General features: G+C 64.1%; 4 protein-coding genes across 8 annotated transcripts; 1 reads left to right on the forward strand and 3 right to left on the reverse strand.

Annotated features, from left to right (window-relative positions):
- Window positions 1-990: 990 nt before the first annotated feature.
- Window positions 991-2,287, reverse strand: LOC309401641 (BPTF-associated chromatin complex component 1-like). 4 transcript variants are annotated; one of them, XM_081970724.1, is made up of 5 exons: window positions 1,973-2,284; window positions 1,796-1,890; window positions 1,618-1,719; window positions 1,281-1,543; window positions 991-1,178 (listed from the first exon to the last, which is right to left on the reverse strand). In XM_081970724.1, the coding sequence occupies exons 1-5, from the start codon at window positions 1,991-1,993 to the stop codon at window positions 1,174-1,176; spliced, it is 486 nt and encodes a 161-aa protein (XP_081826850.1). In that variant the 5' UTR covers window positions 1,994-2,284; the 3' UTR covers window positions 991-1,173. The 4 variants fall into 4 exon arrangements, with proteins under 4 accessions (XP_081826850.1, XP_081826849.1, XP_081826848.1 ...); XM_081970723.1 differs by having other exon boundaries at window positions 991-1,182; window positions 1,973-2,281; XM_081970722.1 differs by having other exon boundaries at window positions 991-1,543; window positions 1,973-2,287.
- Window positions 2,288-2,351: 64 nt separating this feature from the next.
- Window positions 2,352-3,822, reverse strand: LOC309401643 (ribonuclease kappa-like). The gene is made up of 3 exons (XM_081970727.1): window positions 3,436-3,822; window positions 3,151-3,227; window positions 2,352-3,022 (listed from the first exon to the last, which is right to left on the reverse strand). Exons 1-3 carry the CDS (start codon window positions 3,511-3,513, stop codon window positions 2,881-2,883), a joined length of 297 nt encoding a protein of 98 aa, XP_081826853.1. The 5' UTR covers window positions 3,514-3,822; the 3' UTR covers window positions 2,352-2,880.
- A 198-nt stretch (window positions 3,823-4,020) lies between these two features.
- LOC309401637 (proline-, glutamic acid- and leucine-rich protein 1-like) lies at window positions 4,021-12,173 on the reverse strand. The gene is made up of 18 exons (XM_081970705.1): window positions 11,904-12,173; window positions 11,732-11,796; window positions 11,539-11,644; window positions 11,274-11,423; window positions 11,118-11,189; window positions 10,973-11,032; window positions 10,106-10,256; window positions 9,821-9,956; window positions 9,641-9,728; window positions 9,197-9,285; window positions 8,987-9,103; window positions 8,353-8,503; window positions 8,120-8,258; window positions 7,889-7,944; window positions 7,411-7,617; window positions 6,381-7,193; window positions 5,488-6,162; window positions 4,021-4,200 (listed from the first exon to the last, which is right to left on the reverse strand). The coding sequence occupies exons 2-18, from the start codon at window positions 11,749-11,751 to the stop codon at window positions 4,108-4,110; spliced, it is 3,123 nt and encodes a 1,040-aa protein (XP_081826831.1). The 5' UTR covers window positions 11,752-11,796; window positions 11,904-12,173; the 3' UTR covers window positions 4,021-4,107.
- A 338-nt stretch (window positions 12,174-12,511) lies between these two features.
- Window positions 12,512-18,909, forward strand: LOC309401638 (beta-arrestin-2-like). Of its 2 annotated transcripts, XM_081970707.1 has the most exons (15): window positions 12,512-12,630; window positions 13,049-13,079; window positions 14,197-14,257; window positions 14,749-14,793; window positions 15,242-15,438; window positions 15,564-15,623; window positions 15,741-15,808; window positions 16,012-16,147; window positions 16,773-16,857; window positions 17,102-17,174; window positions 17,349-17,486; window positions 17,638-17,721; window positions 17,810-17,889; window positions 17,970-18,024; window positions 18,802-18,909. In XM_081970707.1, exons 1-15 carry the CDS (start codon window positions 12,608-12,610, stop codon window positions 18,893-18,895), a joined length of 1,230 nt encoding a protein of 409 aa, XP_081826833.1. In that variant the 5' UTR covers window positions 12,512-12,607; the 3' UTR covers window positions 18,896-18,909. The 2 variants fall into 2 exon arrangements, with proteins under 2 accessions (XP_081826833.1, XP_081826832.1); XM_081970706.1 differs by lacking the exon at window positions 12,512-12,630 and having other exon boundaries at window positions 12,783-13,079.
- The last annotated feature ends 332 nt before the right edge of the window (window positions 18,910-19,241 follow it).

Below are 19,241 nucleotides of genomic sequence, written 5' to 3' on the forward strand. Positions count from 1 at the left end.
CAGGAGCAGCCCAGGCTCCTACTGCCCCATTGTAGGACTTTTTTGAGGGGGGGGAAGACAGGTCTTGGCAGCTGACATGACCTCTCCTGCAGAATGCCTGAGGCTTCCTCACCCTCTGGGCTTGTGAGGGGCAAAGGGGCACCAGGCCGCAACTCATCTGCTCCCCGGATTATGCAACTGCAGGCTGGCAGGGGAAGGACGACCTTACGCTGAAGGGGGGGGGAGGGGGGGAAGGGTGTCAATCCAAGCCAGCTTGGCCCTCGTCTCCATTTTCCACTCAGCAGGAAGTGGGCTGCATCCCTTCTTTGGGCAAGTTTGGTTTCTTCTGGCAAACTTGGGCATCCCTGGTGTTGGGACCACCACCAGCTTCTCCAGCTGTCCGCCATGGCCTGGCTGCCCTCGTGACCTCCGTCCGTCCCATAGCCCTGGAGTTCAGGGGTAGTGGGGTGGAAGCAAGGGGAAAACTGTGCCTCTGGGCACCCCCCCTCTTCTTGGTCCTGAGGGCTGCTGGGAAATCAAACGGAGGCAGGGGAGGGGCTGCGAAGGACAAGGGGGAGGCAGCCCAGGAGGCCAAGTGGGAGGCAGGGGGGCCACTTCTTGGTGCAAGGGTTCCTCTGTGTCACACGCACGCGCACACACACAGCCTTTCCAAGTCATTGACGCTGGCGCACGCAACAGCAGCACAACATGGTTTGTTGGCAAACAGGAATACACAACCCATTTTGTGGTGCTAACGCGAGCGGCCAGGACGCCTTCGACACCCCCTCCCACCTCTCCAGGAACAAGGTGGGGGCAAGGAGGACTCGCGGGGGGGGGCACACACACACACACCCGCCCGCCCACCTGCTCTGCCAGCCCAGCTCTAGCAGCACCTCAATACTGGCACCTCTGTTGCTGGCGGCCAGTGTTCCCGGTGCTGCTGGAGAGAGGGGGGGCCCTGCCGCCAGGTCACCCTCCTGGCCCCCAACAAACACACCCGGGAGAGCCAAGCACAGCACAGCAGCCTTTATTGGGCTCCAGGAAAAGAAGAAGCAGAGACCCGGTGGAGCGCCCCCTACCGCCAGGCCCTGTCCGAGGTAGGGAGGCAGAAGCTGGGGAGAGGGACGGGGGCTCAGCGGGACAGCAGCGGCAGATCGGCTCCGCCGGGCGTCAGGAGGAATCCGGGCTCCAGGTTCAGGCTGTCTGCAAGAGAGAGAGAGAGAGAGAGAAAGGGGGGAGAGGAAGGGGGAGAGCGCTAGGGGGGGCGGGACGCCCCTCTCGCCCCCACTTCCCGCCCTTACCCTGGTCGAAGCTGAGCTTCTTAGCCGTCGGGGGCGCCTCTTCCCCCAGCCCCTCGCCCTCCTCCCGGGGAGCGTCGGCGTCGTTGAGGGCGCTGAGGGTCAGGTCCGCCTTGGGCTTCTTGGCGGCGGGCGGCTCGGGCAGCGGGGTGGCGGCCGGGGGCGGCTTGCGGCCGGGGGGCTTCTTGGGGGAGTCGGCGGGGGTCGGCGGGGGCAGCCCGGAGTCCTCGTAAGCCTTGCGCTTGGCGGCCGCCTTCAGCTGAGCCCTGCGGGGGGGGAAGCGGTCAGCGGGAGGGGGGAGGGGGAGGGGCGCGGGGGGAGGGGCGTGGGCGGGGCTTACACGGTGCGGTCCTTGATGAGGGCGCTGATGCGGTGCAGGTCGTCGCCGAAGCGCTGCACGGAGGCCCGCAGGAGGGCGATCTCGGCGTCCGTCCACTTGGCCCTGCGGGACGCGGACAGTCAGCGCCCCGGCCTCCCCTCCCCTCCCTCCGCCCTCCCCCTCCGGGACTCCCGCTCACCCGGCCGGGGAGGAGTCGGCCACCGGGTGCAGCTGCATCGTCAGTTCGCCCAGCTTGGTGAAGGCGGCGCCGGCCGCGGAGAAGATCTCGCCCACCTGCGGTCGGGAAAGGCGGTCAGCCGGGGCCGCGGGCGCTCTGCACGCCCTCAGAAGCGCCCTCGCCCTGGCCGCCGGGTACCTTGGTGGAGGCGGAGGTCATAGTGGCGGCGGTTCCCTCGGCGGAGCGCCCGTACGCATGCGCTCTTCCGCCAAGGCGCTCCTTCGGGAAACTCTATGATGCCAGGCATCACGTGGGAAGCCCCCGGTCCTGCGCCGGCCGCGGACGATGGGACCGAGGGCTCTTCGGCCCTTCGTGCGAGCGGCAACGGGGCCCGTCGTTCCCCAGGGAGGAACCCCGGCCCGCGTCGCTTCCCCCCCTTCATTCCCCCCCCGCAGAAGGCAATTCTGCCAGGAAGAAAACCCCCCGGACCCCCCCTTCAGGAAACCCTCCGGCAGCCTCCCCCTCCTCTCCCCCGCAGGACCCCCCCCTCTCCCCCCTGGAAAGAAGAGCCAAGCCGCCAGATCCAAGATTGTTTATTGCACACAAGAGTCTTCCGCGTATCGGAGCAGGGCTGCCTCCCCCATCCCGCCCCAGGGGCTACCCTGACCCTTTCCTTCCCCCGGGAGGAGGCACGCAGTGGGGCGCCCCATGCCAGCCCCTCTACCCCCACCGGGTGACAGAGGCTTCCTTCGTTGCAGCCCCCGGGGAGCGGCCTGGTCAAAGCAGCATTACGATCAGGACAAAACAGACGCACGAAGACGGCTCAAACCGGGGAGGGCTGGCTGCCGGCAAGCGGGGCAAATGGAGGCCCCACCTTGGAGCCAGGAAGGTGCCCAAAGAGGGAGGGGGGGAGAACACCTCTGCTATTTACAACACATGGCACTTCTTCCGTTTTGGTCAGCCCCAGGGCGAAAGAGGAAGGGCGGTGCCGACTGACCTCCTCCTTAGGTTGAAATGAAGGGAACCAAGGGCAGAGGAAAAGCCCCGCCCAGGTGCCCCAGAGGGCAGGGGGGGGGTCTGTGAAAGGGGGGGGAGGGAGGGGAGCATTAGCGGACCATGTACTCCTTCCGTTTGTTGAGGCGCACTTGGCAGAAGCAGAAGCCCCCCAGGATGAAGTAGAGGCCGGCGGCGATGAAGCAGTTGTAGCTGACTTGGTCGTACAGCGCGTGGATGGCGGATACCCCGGACCTGTGGCCAAGAGGGGAGACGGGGACTCATTGCCCTTGGCCGCCTCCCCCGCCCGCGCGCACCCCGAAGACCCCGGCCGGGCAGAAGGGCCAGGCAGGCAGGCAGCCCCCCTGGAGAGTCCAACTCACTTGAACTCCTCCTCGGTGACGGGCACGTCTTCGATCAGGACGGCGGAGTGGACGTTGAAGAAGAGGCCCAGGAGCACCTGCGAGGAGCAGCCGGGGAATGGCAGGAGGGTCGCAAGCCCACCCCAGACCCTCCCGCCCGGACCCGCCTCGCTTCACCTGGCTGACACGGGGGGGACGACACCTGCGCCCACCGCTCCCTCGGGAGCCGAGCGGCGCCTTCCGAAGCGGCCGCGGCCGCTCCCCCACCCCGATCCCACCAGGCAGGGCCGGCGGGGGGCTTCTTACCAGCATGATGACCCCCCAGACGCTGAGCACGATCCCGCAGGCGGCCATCTTCGGCCCGCAGCACAGGAGCGAAGCCATCGCCCCGCAGAAACACCACCGACCGACGCTCCGACCGTCCCGCCGCCACTGATGGAGACTCCGCCGCCGCCAGCTGCCCTTGGCAGGTCACCAGGGGAGCGCCACCACTGGCGTGAGGGAGCGGGGGGCGCCGATGCTGCTTGCTGGCCTCCCCTGCGCCGGGAAGCGATGGACGAGGCCGAGGGGCGGGACCACAGCGGAGTCGCGCGTCGGCGCTTGCGCTCGTCCGGCGCCGTTCCAACAGACGAGGCGGGGGAAGAGAGCGCCCTTGGAGCCTTAAGGGAGGGCTGGGACCAGGCAGAAGCAGCGGCTCCCCCTGCTGGCGTCACATGGAACAACCCCCTTCGCAACAACCGCCGCTTGCAATCCCTTCCCACGGGGCGCAGAGCAGAAGGCGCCCCCCCCGCTGCCCCCCAGCCAGGAGCGCAAGAAAAGAAGGCGGCCCCGGGCTGACAAACACCGTCTTCTCGGACGCCGCACGCCGCTCCCAGCAACCCAGAGGCGGTGCACGAGAAGGGAGAAACTTTATTGAACTTCCAGAGTAAAAAACAGCAAAGGCAAAGAAAGGCTGGTTGGAGCAGCCCCCCACTCTTTTCAGGAGCAGGGCTGGGCGGGGTCTTTCTCCTCGTCTGGTGGACAGTCCACGAAGTCTGCCAGCATGGCCTCCGTCTCATCCAGGGCTCCGGCCTGAGGGGGGAAAGAGCCACGTCAGCTGGGCAGGCCCACCTGCTCAAAGCCCCTGCCAGGCTTGCAACAGGAGCGGCCAGGCCGTGTGTGCGTGTGATCAAGTGGCTTCTGCTTCAGGGAGTGGTCCCAGCAGTGAAGGCTGACCAGAAGCCACAGCTTCCCCTCACCCACCCACCCCCAAAGGCCCAGTGGGGGGAGGGGGCACCGACTGAAGACTCACCTGTTCCGTTTAGCCAGCCTGGCCCATTCATAGTCTTATTCTACCTCCTGGCAGATATTTTAATTGGGTATTTTTAGGGTTATTTAAATATTGTTTTTAACTGCTTTGCTTTTTGTACAGTTTTATTGCCTCCTCTTTTATGTTTATGTTTGTATTTTCTATCTATTGATGTGTTTTATCTGACTGTACACCGCCCCAAGTCCCTTTGGTGAGAGGGGGCGGTATAAAAGTCCAAATAAAAGTAAAAGTAAAAAGTAAAGGGCTGCTCCCAAGGGGAAGGAAGCTCCTAAGCCGGGTGGTAATCCTCTTCCTGGTCCCTACTAATGTCCTTGCCATCTCTCCAAACTGCTTTTCCACAGCAGTTACACAGTGGGCAAAAGACCGCCAGCATCAGAACCTCCCAGTGGCCCCTTCCCAGATTGGAGCAGGGATCCCCCACCCCAGGGGAGAAGCAGTGGGGCTGAGCAGCCAGCATTCATCTGAAGGGATTGGAGGGGGAGGGTTACAGACACCCCAGGCTTCCCTCTGCCCAGGAAACAGGGGAGGGGGCACATGGGGCAGCTCTAAGAGGCCCCTGGCCAGGAAGTCCAAAGCTCCCCTCCCTCTCGGGGTGGAGGACATTCCCTAGACAGCCCTATAAACCAGGCCAGCCCAGGGCAATTTGGACAAAGCTGAACTGAATCAGACTCCCCTAATGCTTGGACTGGAGACCCCCAAACTGCCCCCTCCCCAGCACAAAGGGCTCTGCGAGGAAACCCAGAAGCTCCACAGAAAAAGAAAGCAGTTGACTCCATGCTGCCAAGAAACTCAGCCAGGGGTCCTTGGAACTTACTGGCTCAGTACGTTTTTAAGCTCCCCCCAAGACCAGGGCCAATGAGGCAACGTCAGGCTGGCCTTAGCGCAGGCAAGCAGATCGCCTGAAAAGGGGGGGGGGTGTTGCCCCTTTGCTCTTGAACATAGACCACCACTCCAAACACCCAAGCAAAGTGCATTTGCACTGGGGCTCCTGAGCCTTCCTTTGGTCCCCCCCCACCCCCCGCCCTCGGCTGGCCCTCCCCGGATCTCACCTCTTCCTCCTTCACTTCCACCACCTCTTCTTCCGGCTGCAGCGGCTTCTCCGTCTCCCCCTGCCCAGCTGCAGAGTCTGGGCCGGCCTGCACCCGATCCCCGCTGGAACCTGTGCGGAGGGCCTCCTCCGGCTGCAGTGACACTGCAGAGGCTGCCTCCATGGCGCCCTCCTTCTGCTCAGAGTGGCCCTCCTGGTCTATGGGGGCCCCCACTGGGCTGGGCCCCTCCTGCAGGGGTGGTGGAGGGAGGGACTGGGTCCCAGGGAGCAGAGGCAAGGCTGTGTCCTCCTCCGCCTTCAGCAGCAGCAGGGGCCCCACCGTCCGCTCTCCCTCCTCTTCCTCCTGCTCCTCCTCCTCCTCCTCAGGGGGGTGGAAGGCTTCCTCCTCGACCTCCATCAGCAGCCCAGCGCCCCCATCCTCCTCCTCCTCCTCTGCCAGATTGAGGGGCCCGTCTTTCACAGCAGGCAGGAGCGCTGGAGGGTCGTCTTCATTCCTTCGGGGCAGAGGAGGAGGCAGCGCCGCCTCTTCCTCCTCTTCCTCTTCCGTCAGGCCTTCCTCCTCCTCCTCCTCCTCCTCTTCCTCCTCCGTCAGGCCCTCATCATCATCATCAAAGTCATCGTCTTCCTCATCCATCTCCTCCTCAAAGTCCCCCTCCTCTTCATCAAACTCTTCCTCCTGGCCAGCGGGGGAGAGAAGCTTCTGAACACACACAGAGACACCCAAAGCAGCTGCTCTGCCGAGGGATGGAGGCTGGCCACCCTCCAGCCGGGACTGAGCCCAGGGACTCCACCATAGCTGCACTTCCCCAAGGAACGCTCGATTCCACCATCCCACATGGGGGGGGGGGGGGATTAGAGGCCAGGACCACCAGTACTGCCCCAGGCCGTCCTCACCTCCTCTTCCTCGTCCAGGTACTCTTCGTCCTCTGGGAAGTCCTCCTCCTCCTCCTCCTCCTCCTCCTCCTCGCTACTATTGATGTTGATGACGGTGGGGTCCTCCTCCAGTAGAGCAGGAAGGGGGGCTTCGGCAGCCACCGCAACCGGGGAAGACGGCAGCACCGGCGCTGCTGACGCAGGTGGCGGGATCCCCAGGGAAAGGGGCGCTGGGGGCTCTAAGGGGGCCTCCTCACAGGCCACCAGAGGGGATGTGGGGAGAGGAGGGGGGGCAGGCAGGGGGGCAGGGGGCGGGGGAGGCGCAGGGAGGGGGGCAGAGTTAAGGGTACTGGTCATCTTCCCCAGCTGCCCCTTGGGCACGATGACCACACTGTCATCCGAGTCGCTCTCCAGAGAGATCTCAACGTCCTCCTCTTCCTCCTTGTCGTAATGGACGAACACAGAGTGCCGTAACTTGGCTCCGGTGGCCAGGGCTGCCGTCTCTGCGGTGCCTGGAGACGGAGGGGGGAGGGGCTCCTCAGGGACAAGGCGGGGGGGCGGCTGAGGGGCCGCGAGCCCAGGCAGGGGCAGGCCCAGAGAGTTGGGAGGGAGAGGCCCAGGGGCCGGGGGGAGGGGCTGGGGGGCAGGGAACGGCACCGGGACGGCTGGGCAGAAGGCAGAGGGGGTGGCAGCTGCAACCGCCGCAGCAGGGGAGACCTCCGAGGAGGCGGGCAGGTGGGCAGGTGGGGCAGCCAGGGGGAGCTGCAAGGATGGCACCCGAGGGTGAAGGAGGGCGCTGCAGATGACGGCGGCCTCTGTGCAGAAGGAGGAGACCTGCAGGAGAAAGACGCGGAATGCCAGGCGGGGCCTGAGCACCCCCCCCCTCGACAGGCCCAGAAAAGAGCCGCCCACTCAGGCCTCCCCCAGGGCAAAGCAAAGGGCACCTCCCTAAAGGACCCCAGGGGGGAGGGTCCTGGGGCCCTGCTCCCGGATTCAGCCTGGCTAAGCAAGGGGCCCCTGGATCTCCCTCCAGGAGTGGAAGGAGCCTCACCAGCAGGTTGGGATCCGTGCGGCCTTGGCTCAGCAGCCGCAGGGCGCAATGCAGAGGTGGGGGGCAGGCGGGGGCCGGAGAGAGGCTCAGGGCCAGCAGGAGCCGGTAGAGTTCGCGCCTGCAGCTGGCTCTGGTGTAGGGGGAGCCCAGGGGCAGCTCTGCCTGGCCCAGCTGGATGAGCAGCGGGATCACCAGCTCCTGCAGCCTCTGGGGAGGGAGGGAAAGGTCGAAGGCCTCAGCAGGAGCAGCAGGAAGAGGGGGGGGGGGATTGAGACACACTCTCCCAGAATGCTGAGCTTGGAAGACCCGAGAGCACCTCCAGTGAGCGTCAGGGGTCTCTGAGCATGTGCAAAGGGCCTCCCGCTCAACCAGAGGGCTCTCCTCCCTTGGCACAGGTCTAGCCCTAACCCTCCCAAACCCCACATCCTGGGACAGCCGAGGCTGTGGCTCCAGCTGCCGTGGAATCGGCCTGGCTCACCATGTGGAGCTGCTCCTTCAAAAGGCTGCCGGAGAGGAGGACGACCCGGCTGAGGCCTGCAAAAGAGAGAAGCTTGGGCTGCCCTAGGCCACATGGGGGTCACCGCAAGCCCCTGTCAGGAAGGGGGAGCCCCGCCTGTCCCCGCGCACCCCAGGCTGAGCTCTGGGCCGGGCCTTTCAGGGCCTCCATGTCCCCCCAACTCCAGCAAGAGCCGCCTGGGGCAAAAGTCACCTTGCAAGGCTGCCAGGCAGACGTCGCTGTTGGCCTGGGGGTCGTGCTTACGGAACGGGCACCCGAGGCCGCCCACCGCGGACAGTTTGGGCTTCTTGGCGGCGCTGGGCTTCCCCTCTGAGGGGGGGCTCGGCTGGATCTGGGGGGAGGAGGGGGCAAAGCAGGTGAGGGAGTGCAGCCCTTCGCCTCCTGGGTTACTCCCGGGGGAGAAAGGGAGGGGGGGGGAGACTCACCTTCAGCGTGTCACTGGGGGGGCTGATGTCGTTGATCAGGTGTCCCAGCAGGGCATCGCTTTGGCTGCTGTGCTCCAGCAGGACCCCCGAGGCTGCTCCAGCCACTTGTACCCACAGATCCAGGACCTGGTACAGCCGAGCCCGAACCGCACTGAGGAGAGTGAGGGGGGCAAGGGGAGAGCTCCTCATCGTCTCTGGCAGCAGTTCCAGCCAAAGGATTAGACCGGTGGCAGTCAACCTGGTCCCTACTGCCCACTAGAGGGCGTTCCAGCTTTCATGGTGGGCCGTAGGGGTTCGCTGTAACTCTGCTTTATACATTTTGTAAACTAAAGTTACTTCCCTACTTTATAAATCACCATGACTGTGGTGGGCGGTTAGAAAATTTTACTACTAACAGAGATACAAAAGTGGGCGGTAGGTATAAAAAGGCTTGACGACTCCTGGATTAGACGGAGGGAGAAGGGGGATCTCTGCTGTCCCGCCCAGGGACAGAAACAAGGGCCAAGCGAGGGCGGCTGGCCCGGGATGGAGGGAGCCCAGGGCCCGAGGCTCCTCCTGCAGGCGAGGACCCATCCCTATGAGGTGGGCCGTGGGATGTACCGGCAGCCATCCCCAGGGGCCTTCCACCACCAACCTGTAAGGTCGCTGCAGCCCAGGGGAGGGCAGATCCTGGCCAGCCCGCCACATGTTCAGCACCTGGGGAAAGAGGCGGCAGAGGATTCCCCCAAACCGCACCAAGCGAGGACCGCAACTGCAGAAGGGAGAAGAGAGACTGCCTGCTTTGAGGGTCCGGCACAAGCCCTCAGGCCCCCAGCCCCCCCTTCTCACTCCCCCCCCCACTTACGCCAAGATGAGGGCAGCCAGGAGGTCCAGGGCCTCCAGGTGGATTGAGGGGAGAAGCAGCATCCGGACGGGTCCATCGCCAAACCAGCTCTGAAAGCAGGGGGAGGGTCAGCCATCACCCTCCCTCTGGGCTCCCAGAGGGTCTGAGTTGCACTGAAGCAGCACGGCCGGCTCTGACTGCAAAGCCTTGCAAAAACTGTTTAAACCCCCCTCCCCAAATGCCGAAAGAATGCATCTCTGGGTAATCCCAGCACTGCCCACTGCCTCCTAAGGCCACTCGGCAGCCCTCGCCATCCTGAACCAGAGGCCACGCGGTCCACGAAGTCCTGCCCCTGCGGCACCCCCTGCGCCTCCTTCCTTCCTGAGCGGCTCTTGTCCTCAAGCCTCCCTTCTCCTCCCTGCTTTGCTCTGGAAACCCACCAGTTAATTACAAGGGGAAACTCACCATGTTCTTCACAGAGACGTCAAGGGCTCGGCAGACGAGGTCTAGGATGGCCTGGGCAGGAACCGCGACAGGTGCCCCAAAATCGTTCCTGAAAGAGCAGGGGGGAGGGGCAGGTTGAGACGGGGACCCCAGCGTGGCAGGGGCAGCCAGAGAGGAAGGGGCACCGGGTCAAGGCCGGACCTGAGCATCCGGCAGAGGCATTTGGCCAAACCCGCAAACCGGCGTTTCTCCAGGAGGATAAGGAGGGAGTTGGTCTCTTCGTCTCGCAGCGGCGGCAGCAGCACCTCCTCCCCCGGCCCATCGTAGTGCAGCGGTTCTGAAGGGAAGTTTCTTTCGTCAGCTCTGGGCCATCGGCTGCCCCCGCATGGGAACGCAACTGGGCTCCAAAGAAGCACCTCGGCTTCCATCGGACGCCCAGACACAGGGGCCCCCTCCGGCAGACCACCTGCCCAAGCTCTCACTCACCCGTCTCGGCCCCCTCATAGAGCATGCCCAGGAGGCGGTGCAGCGTGGCCACCAGAGAATGTACTTGCTGCTCCCAGGACTCGCGGTACTTGAGCCCCTGTGCGAAACCTGCCCCCAGAGAAGGCAGGAGCGCGTAGCACTCGCAGGCCAGCTGGGGGAAAGGAAAGCAGCAGGGGTGACGTGAGCAGCCGGGGGGGGGGGCGCCACCCCCACTTTCTGAGGACAGCTGGAGAAGGATCGGAGAAGCCAGAGAGACATCATCCCCCCCCGCTCCCTTCACTGGGGCAGAGGCTGGGCAACGGGGCGCCTCCTCCTCCTCCCACCAGCGTTTCCCACAACCAGGTATGAAGAATCACAGCACGGCACAAGACTCCCGGCTGAGCAATCGTGCAGCTGAGCCTTTTGGCAACCACAAGCTGAAGGCCAACCGCTGAATACAACTGAAGAAGTGGGGGAAATAGCAGGTTTGATCCCAGAACAGGACGCTAACATCAAAGGAAAGGGGCATTTTCCTTTACTTTGCGTGGATGGCAAAAGAAACAAGAAATGGAGCTTCTCTCCGCTACTCGGAGGGAAAAAGGCTTCAAAGTGATGCAATGGCTGCACCGCAGTGCTCGGCAGCTGCTGTGCCGCACATTTTGCCTGCAAGGGGACTCTCGCCAACTCCGCTCCTCCTCTCGACAGCAGCCGTATCGCTGGCCCCACAAGCCAGTCCCACAACCGGGAGGATCCAAGAACGGGAATTCCAGGAAACAGGAATGCTTTTTTTCACTCCTGACGCAAATAGCGGCACAAGTGTGATCCTAACTGCTTTCCCCAGAGAACGGACCTTAAGGACCAAACAGGCCCCACAGACCAGAGTTTTACCTGCTGCAGGTGAGGCGTTTCTGCATCAATGCAAGACAGGAAATAGGTGGCCAATTTGCCCTGGGATGAAAAAGGTGGCAGTGAGCAGGGAGGCCATAGCGGTGGCTGCCCACGGTGTACTCTGCGTCCGACGCCGGGCACTTACCCGCAAGGAGCCACAGGCTCGAGGGTAAAACATCATGCACGCCTGGCATCCTTCCAGGACAGGGAGCTGGCACTGAGCAAAGGGGAGGAAAGGAAGCGGTCAGCCTGGACGGGCCTTTGAGGAAGGACCTCCACCCGCTTTGGGGAGGGGTCTCACCTCCGGTTTGAGGGCCAGCAAAGAGGTGAGCAGTCCGGGAATGTGGTTGGTGCCGATGTCCCGGGCCAGTTCCGGCAGCTGGGCAGAGTAGCGCAGGAGGTCACGCAGCACCAGCACGGCCAGCTCCATGGTGCCAGGGGGATCCTGGGACTTTGTGGGGTGGGGGGGAAAGGCAGGCAGGTGGATGGGGCAGAGCTCCTATATCATCCCCCCCCCCCCCGCGAAGGGGAAACACCTTCGGGAGGGGGGGGCTTCCCAGGCTCACCTGGAGCAGGTGCTGCAGACTCCGCAGCCACAGCAGGCAGTTCTCCGCGAAGGTCTCCGAGCCGCTCTCCGTCACCAGTAGCGACAACAGGCAGAGGCCCTCGAACCTGCCCGGCGGGAGAGCAGTGTCAGCCCCCCGCCCGCACCGGGAGCCCCCCCCACCGGCCGAGGCTCAGGGGAGGGGAGGGACTCACCGCGTCTTCAGGGAGCCCATCCGGGCGTTGCTGAGGACCAGGAGGCTGCTCAGCGACGGCGACGCCTGCGGGGGGAGGGGGAGAGGCTCTTCAGGGTCGGGGCTGGGGGCTTAGGAGGGGAAGGCCTCGCTCTGCACGCGCCTAGGGGCTACCTGGCGCCCCCGACGCTCACCTGCGCCTGGCCCCCGCAGTCCCTGGCGCAGCGGACCAGCCCGGGCAGCCCCGGGAGTGGCGTGGGCGAGGGTCCCCGTCGAGGCAGCAGCAGCCCCGCCAGAGCCTCCAGCGCTAGCCCCGACGGCGGCCCCAGGGGCGGGGAGCAGGCGGCGGCCGGCGAGGGGGAGGCGGCGCCGGGGGACGAGGCAGAGCCGCCGCCGCCGCCGCCGCCGCCGGGAGACGAGCAGGACGAAGAGCCGCGACGCCCCGACGCCACCGACGCCGCCGCCATCGCGTGCTCCGGGAGCCTCCGGCGCCGACTGCGCCTGCGCGCGGGACGGGGGCGGGGCCGCTTTGCCGCGCGGGGCATGCCGGGAGGAGGGGCCCGAACGCCGCCCCGCCCGCCCGGGGAACAGAGGCCTCCGCGCCCGCCCTCCGCCCCACCCCTCCCTCCCTCCCCAGCGGGAATCCCCCCCCGCCGAGCCCCCCCTTCCCCGGTGAGCCCCGGGGGGGCTGGGAGGTGGGGGGCGGGGATGGGGGGGCGGCGAGGGCGGAGCGGCGGCCGCGATTGGCCGACTCGGCGCCCACGTGATGGTGCCGGGACCGGGCATGGCTTCCCTGCGGTCCGCATCGCCCTCCCGCCGTGCCGCGCCTCCAGAGCTGTCCCGCCAGTAGCAGCCGCGGCAGCGCAGCCCCGCCGTCCGCCAGCCCAGCCCCGCCGGCATGGGGGAGAAAACGGGCACCAGGTGGGCACTGGGGGGGTAGCCGAGGGGGCCGCGGCGGTAGGGGCTTCTCCCCGCGCGCATCCCGGAACAGTGCCGGCCCGGCCCCGCGCCCCGATCCCAGCAGGCCCGCAGCCGCCCCCCGAGCCCGCGCCGGATGCCCGCCGCGCCCAAAGACGTGGGGATGAGGATGGGGGATCGGGCGCGACTGGCAGGCGGGGGGGGTCGCGTGTGGAGGGATGGGAGGGGCAGCAGCCCCCTCCCCTCCTTCGGCCCCTCGGCGGCTCCCCTTCTGCGCGGGCGCCCCACCTGCCGCCGGGCGCTGCTCTCCCGGGGCCCCCGCTGCGCCGTGGAGGGGGAGTCCGGCTGTCGGGGCGGCGGGGGGGGGTGGCAGTAGTCCTGCCCGTCCACATCCTCTTTTTCCTTTCTTTTTCTGCCTCAGAGTTTTCAAGAAGTCCAGCCCCAACTGCAAAGTAAGTCTCCGGATGCGCTTCTGCTTCTCCTTCCCTGCGCTGGGGGGTAGGAAGGAGCGGGTTCCGCCGAGCTGGGGGGTGAACTCCTCTGCAAGCCCCCTTGGGGCCGCGGGGGGCAGGCAGAGCGAAGGGGGCTGGGGGCTCCGGCTGTCCCCCCCCCTGACTCTTCCACTGGCTTCTGCTCCCTGGCGGGGGGCGAGGCTCCCCCTCCGTCTCCTCCGTGGTGGCTTCCTGTCCTCCTTCCTCCCCGCCTGGGCAGCTTCCTTCCTCTGGCAGCCTAACCTGCCTGCCTGAGAGGCTGGCTGTGGGGCCCTGCCTGGGGCAGGAAGAAAGCTGTGCAAGCAACTCCAGCCCGACTGCTGGGTGGCAGCCCTTCTCGGCGGGGGGGGGGGGCAGAGGCAGGAGTGAGCGGCAGAGGGCCCCCCCCCCCCCGGGCCTGGTGCTCTTAGCCATAGGGCTGTGCTGCAAGGGGAGGGATGGGCCCCTGCACTTGAGGGGGGGTATCCTCTTGTCCACCCAAGGTGGCCATGACAGCAGAGCAGAGAAGTGGAGCAGGTGGGGAGCCTCCCGCGGGGAGCAGGCCATTCCTGGGGAACTGAAGCTGCCAGGCCAGGTGGGGCCGGGGTGTCAGCTGCAGTGCTGGAGGCTTGTTGACACCCAGCATCTCCCTGGCGATGCTCCTAGGCCAGGCTGCTTGCTGCTCTCCCCAGGGAGCCCAAGTTGCAGGTGCAGGCAAACCTCAGCATGATGGGTGGCTAGAGGGAGGCGGAAGCGGATGGAGCCCCTGGGACTGGACCGGATGATGTGCCAGTTGTCAGGGGCATCAGAAGCCTCTGGGCAAATGCTATACCCCCCCAACCCCCCCGCAAAAATTCACATGAGATTTACATTGTATGGCGGGGGGGGTGAAAAGGGGGAAAATCTGTTTGTACAAAACTCTTTTAATAAAAAAAAAAAGAAGCCTCTGGGCAGCCGTGGGGCGGTGGCTCCAAAGGGCTTCAGGCCTGAGGAAGGAGGGAGTTGGGGCTTATGAGCCGGAGGAAAGGGAGCCCCAAATCGGGAGGGGAGGGCTTCCGCCTTGGACGGAGGGCTTCACAGTTCCCTTCGTCTCCACCAGCTGACTGTTTACCTGGGAAAGCGTGACTTTGTGGATCATCTGGACAGAGTCGACCCCGTTGGTAAGCAAGTGAGCCATGTAAGAAAGGCCCCCGGGGGCTTCCTTGGAAAAACAGGAGGGCAGCTGGGGACAGAGAGGGCTCCAGCTGTGTTTTCCTCACCTGAGAAGAAGGCAGCCGTGTTCAGGTGGTGTCATTTGTGCATCAGCCGAGTTGCCCGTGAGATCAGTGAAGTGGGGGGGGGGGTGCAGAATTTTTTTTAAGCCTTCAACCCACAAATAGTACTGAAACGGTCGGGGGGGAGGGGTCTTGTGAATTCTTTGCCCTGGGGTTCTGTGGCTGGGAAAGGCCAGGTCAGACGCTTCCATCAGGCAGGGCACAGTGGGTCACCTGGGGGGGGGGGCAAGCTCTGATTGTGGGGAAGAGCCTCCCCCCCCCAAGGTGACCCACTGTGCCCTGCCCATTGGGGAGAGAGGTTGGAGCTGGGAGATTACTCTGGGTGGGGGCTCCTTGTCTCCTGACACACACCCTGTTCCCTCCTTTCTCCCTGCCAGACGGCGTCGTTCTGGTTGACCCGGAGTATCTCAAGGATCGGAAAGGTGAGTCCAGATAAATCGGAAGAGGGGATCTTGGCAGAATCCTCCTGGGGAGAGATGGGGGGCAGCTGCGCTTGGTGTGGAAGATGGAATGACATTTGGGGAGAAATCAGAAGCCTCAATGCAGGGACAGCCACGGCAGCTGCCTTTGGAGGGGAGCCCCCCCTCCCCCCGCGCCTGCCCCTCCCCCAGGTGGCCATAGAGCAGAATGAAATGGGCAGAGGAGAAGGGGGGGGAGGGGACCTCGAGTGACATTGATTTCAAAGAAGGAATGGTCAGAGGTTGCCCTTTGAAGACCTCTGAAGTCATCCTCACTCTGTGCTTCTCAGACAGGCTACTGGGTGGGTGGGTGGGTAGCCAGGAGAGGGATCTCAAGCATCCTGGCCGGGGCCCCTTTGCTTTCCCATCTTGGGGGGTAGGTGCCTCTAACTCAGCCTCCTGTCCTGTCCAGTGTTCGTGACGCTGACCTGTGCCTTCCGCTATGGCCGTGAGGATCTGGACGTCCTGGGCCTCTCCTTCCGCAAGGATCTCTTCATGGCCTCCTGGCAGGCCTTCCCCCCGGCCGAGAGCCCCCCCGAGCCCCCCACCCGCCTGCAGGAGAGGCTGCTGCGCAAACTGGGTGCCACCGCCCACCCCTTCAGCTTCATGGTAAGCCGCCCGGTCCCTGCAGCCCCTTCCGCCCCCAGAGTGGGCCTGCTCTTTGTCCCAGGCGGAGCGATGGTGAAGACCTTCCAACACACACACACACACACACCCTTCCGTCTCTTCCACAGATCCCCCAGAACCTGCCGTGTTCAGTGACGCTTCAGCCGGGCCCCGAGGACACCGGGAAGGTGGGTCTTGGGGGACGGGAGGGGGCACCGGAGGGGTGATTCTGGTGGGAGGAAGTGGGGACACGGAGTGATGATAGCATTGGCAGTCCCAGCCCTGGTCCTTTCCCTCCCTCGCAGGCCTGTGGCGTGGACTTTGAGATTCGGGCATTTTGTGCCAAGAACCTGGAGGAGAAGATTCACAAAAGGTGGGTGAGCAGCCAGTCCAGCAGAGCCAGCGGGCGGGGCATCTTAAAAACTACGCTGCCATCCCTGCTTGGCATAGTTGCACATCTCCCTGCCCGCCCACCTCCACCCACCCCCACCCCCCCGGTGGGAAGCTGCCCCCAGCATCGGGGCTCGATCCCCTGCCCTCCCCCTGCTGACTGCCTCCTGCTGGGCCCCTTCCCAGGAACTCCGTCCGCCTGGTTATCCGGAAAGTCCAGTACGCCCCCGAGAAGCCTGGGCCGCAGCCCATGGCCGAGACCACCCGCCACTTCCTGATGTCCGACCGCTCCTTACACCTGGAAGCTTCCCTCGACAAGGAGGTGAGGGCCGCGTGGGAGACCCTCGCAGAGGGGGGGGGGAAGAGCTTTGCACCTGGCTGAAAAAATGAACAATTCACTCCTCAGGAAGCTCCACAGGAAGCGAGGCGGCTTTGGCCGCTGTCTGCAACTTCCCAAGTTTTGTAATAAGTTCGTAACTTGGGAACTGCAAAGAAAGAGGCCTCTGGCTCTAGAAATGAGCCTCTTAGAAAGCGCCATTTTAAAATATCTGTGAGTTGAATAAGCGAGGTAGAAGGCAACTTAGTTCGGACAGGAAACTGGAAAGCCCACGCCTGGTGGGTCATCAGCCACGGGCTGCCTCTGTCCACAAGCCGATTTTCACACAACCTCTCGCTGTGTGTCGTCCACAAGGACATAAAACACCGTGGAGCTGGATGTGTTTTCCCATTTGTCCAGGAGTGTTTCTGCAGGTGCTTAAAAGTTCTCCAGGCCTGGTCAGAAAGCAGGCTGTGAGCTTCCCCCAGCCCCTTCTCCTCTCCCAGCCGAGCCGCATTTATACTCAAGCAGTCCCCTCCCTCCCGAGAGCTGGTCGGCCTGGCTGGGGAGGGGCCAGGGGACTGGCATGCAGGGAGGCTGACCCGGCTGCCTCTTTTCCTTCCCCGAATAGCTGTATTATCACGGTGAGCCCATCAGCGTCAACGTTCATGTGACCAACAACTCCAGTAAAAGCGTCAAGAAAGTGAAAGTGGCCGGTAGGGAGGGGGTCCCGCGGGCTGGAAGCCTGACTTGGGGAAAGGGGGGGGGGCTCATCGCTGTGGTGGTCCTCTCCTATGGTCCGGAGCAGAGCGAGGGGGGGGGTGAAGAAGGCTGAGGGTCCTGCAGCACCGCTGCTTTCCTCCAGCCCATTGGGCGATGTGTGGGGGGGAGATTCCTTGGCCCCTCCCTGGGTTAAGTAGAGGAGGGTCTGCCCAAGTGACTTGCCTTCCCTTCTGGCAGTGCGGCAGTACGCAGACATCTGTCTCTTCAGCACCGCCCAGTACAAGTGTCCAGTGGCCCAGATTGAGCAGGAGTGAGTATCCTCCCCCTCCCTTTCCGAGCACTGGGTGGGTCTGTCATCTTCCTCCTCCTCCTCCTCCTCCTCCTCTCAGAAACCTTGGGGGTGACTGAAATCCACATTTCCCCACCTGGGTTCAGAAACTCCAGTGTTGAGTATGCCTGACCCGTCTTGCGTCTCCCCTGCCAGGGACCAGGTGGCTCCCAGCTCCACCTTCTGCAAGGTTTACACGCTGACTCCGCTGCTGACCAACAACCGGGAGAAGCGAGGCCTGGCGCTGGACGGGAAGCTGAAGCACGAGGACACCAACCTGGCCTCCTCCACCATGTGAGCCATTTTGGCCGGGGAGGGTGGGTGATGGGGGGGGGGCTGTTTTGCCGTGCAGGCTCCGGCTTCCTGCTCAAGAGCCAGGGAACTGGTTTTCCGGGGGGGGGGGTTTCTGTATCCCCCACACCCCCACCCTCTCTTTGCTTTGCAGTGTGACGGAGGGCATCAACAAGGAAGTCCTGGGCATCCTGGTCTCCTACAGGGTCAGAGTGAAGCTGGTGGTCTCCCGGGCAGGGTAGGTCCTGGGCGGGGGCAGGGGGTGGGTAGCAGTCTTGCCCCCTGCCTTGTGCCCAGTGACCAAAGGCCGCTTCTCTCCCTGCCAGGGACGTGGCGGTAGAGCTGCCCTTCGTCCTGATGCACGCGAAGCCCCCCGAGCAGCCCTCCCCGATGCAGCCCCCAGCAGGTGAGGCCCCGCTCCCTCCCCTTCGCCCACAGGGCCGGTTCGTGGCAATAGCTTCACCCTCCCCTCTTGCCCCTCCCTAGATGTGCCAGAATCGGATGCGCCAATCGATGCCAACCTGATCGAGTTTGAACCCAAGTAAGAGGCGTGGGGGGCAGGGAGTCTCTTGCCAGAGCGCAGCGACCCCTTGTGGTAGATGGGGGAAGGGGTGGGCAGAGAGACGGGGGCATCAGAGCAGCGTCCTGGCCACCCCCTGCTTGAGCAGAGGCCGCCTTTGTTTGCAGCCGGGGCGGATGGTGGTCTCCTAATGGGTCCTTTGGCAGAACAGGCCCCCTACTCCGTTCGTGCTTCAGCATTCCCCCACCCCACCCCCGCTCTTCCATAAAAGACATTTCCGGCCTAGAACAAAACAGCCGCCTTGTTCAGGGCCTCCGAGGCTCCCATCTTCCCACCGACAGGAAGTAAAAATGGCTGGAGCAGCTTTCTCGGTCCCCAAGAGGCTCCAAGGGGTTCAATCTGTAGGGAAGCTTTGGACAGGGGACGTCCCAGCCAAAGAAAGTCCTGGAAGGATCCAGGGCTTTGCCCCATATGGAGCCATTCCCAATCCGGGAGCCGCTGAATAAAGACAGCCGGAGGCCCAGGTGTACCTGGTTCCACCTGCAGAATGTGTGGGCCTCGAACCCCTTCAGTAGTGACGCGGGGGGGGGGGGGTGTGGAAGCTAAGCCCCTTGGCAGAAGTGCATCTCATCTGTGTCCCCCCCCCCCACTTCTGAGCCCCTGATGCTCCAGTTTTGGGGGAGATGCCTGCCCCCCACCAATCAGCAGCTGGGTCTCTGCACAAGCACCTGCTGGGGGAGGGGGGAAGGTCCCGGTGCTGCCTTCACCACAATCTGCTTCCCCCCCCTCCCCCCACAGCTACGGGCAGGATGACGACATCGTGTTCGAGGACTTCGCGCGGCTGCGCTTGAAGGGCATGAAAGAGGATGAGGAGGCCGACTACTTCTGCTAAGCACCCCCCCCCCCCGCAAGCATCCCATCCGATGACGACCCCCTTCCCCCGTCCTAATGCTGTAGTTAGGGTAGGGTTTTCATGTGACTAAAATTGGGGAGGGGGTCCTCCCGGCTTCCCTTCCGTTTTCCTTGCTTCTACCATGTACTTTTCCTAGGGGATTTTAATGTATATAACGAGCCACCCCCACCCCGTCTCACGCACTGGAGTCATTTATTGGGCATTACTGTCAGATGGTCCTGTCCTCAAGTACCACTTTGCTGTTGTCTACCCCTCCTCATGTTCCCTCTTTTATATCTACTATTTTAAATGCTTTGGAGGATACCAATAGTAAAATTAGCCCCCA

Source organism: Natrix helvetica, assembly GCF_964273705.1.
Source record: "Natrix helvetica genome assembly, chromosome: Z".
Classification (NCBI taxonomy): Eukaryota; Metazoa; Chordata; class Lepidosauria; order Squamata; family Natricidae; genus Natrix; species Natrix helvetica.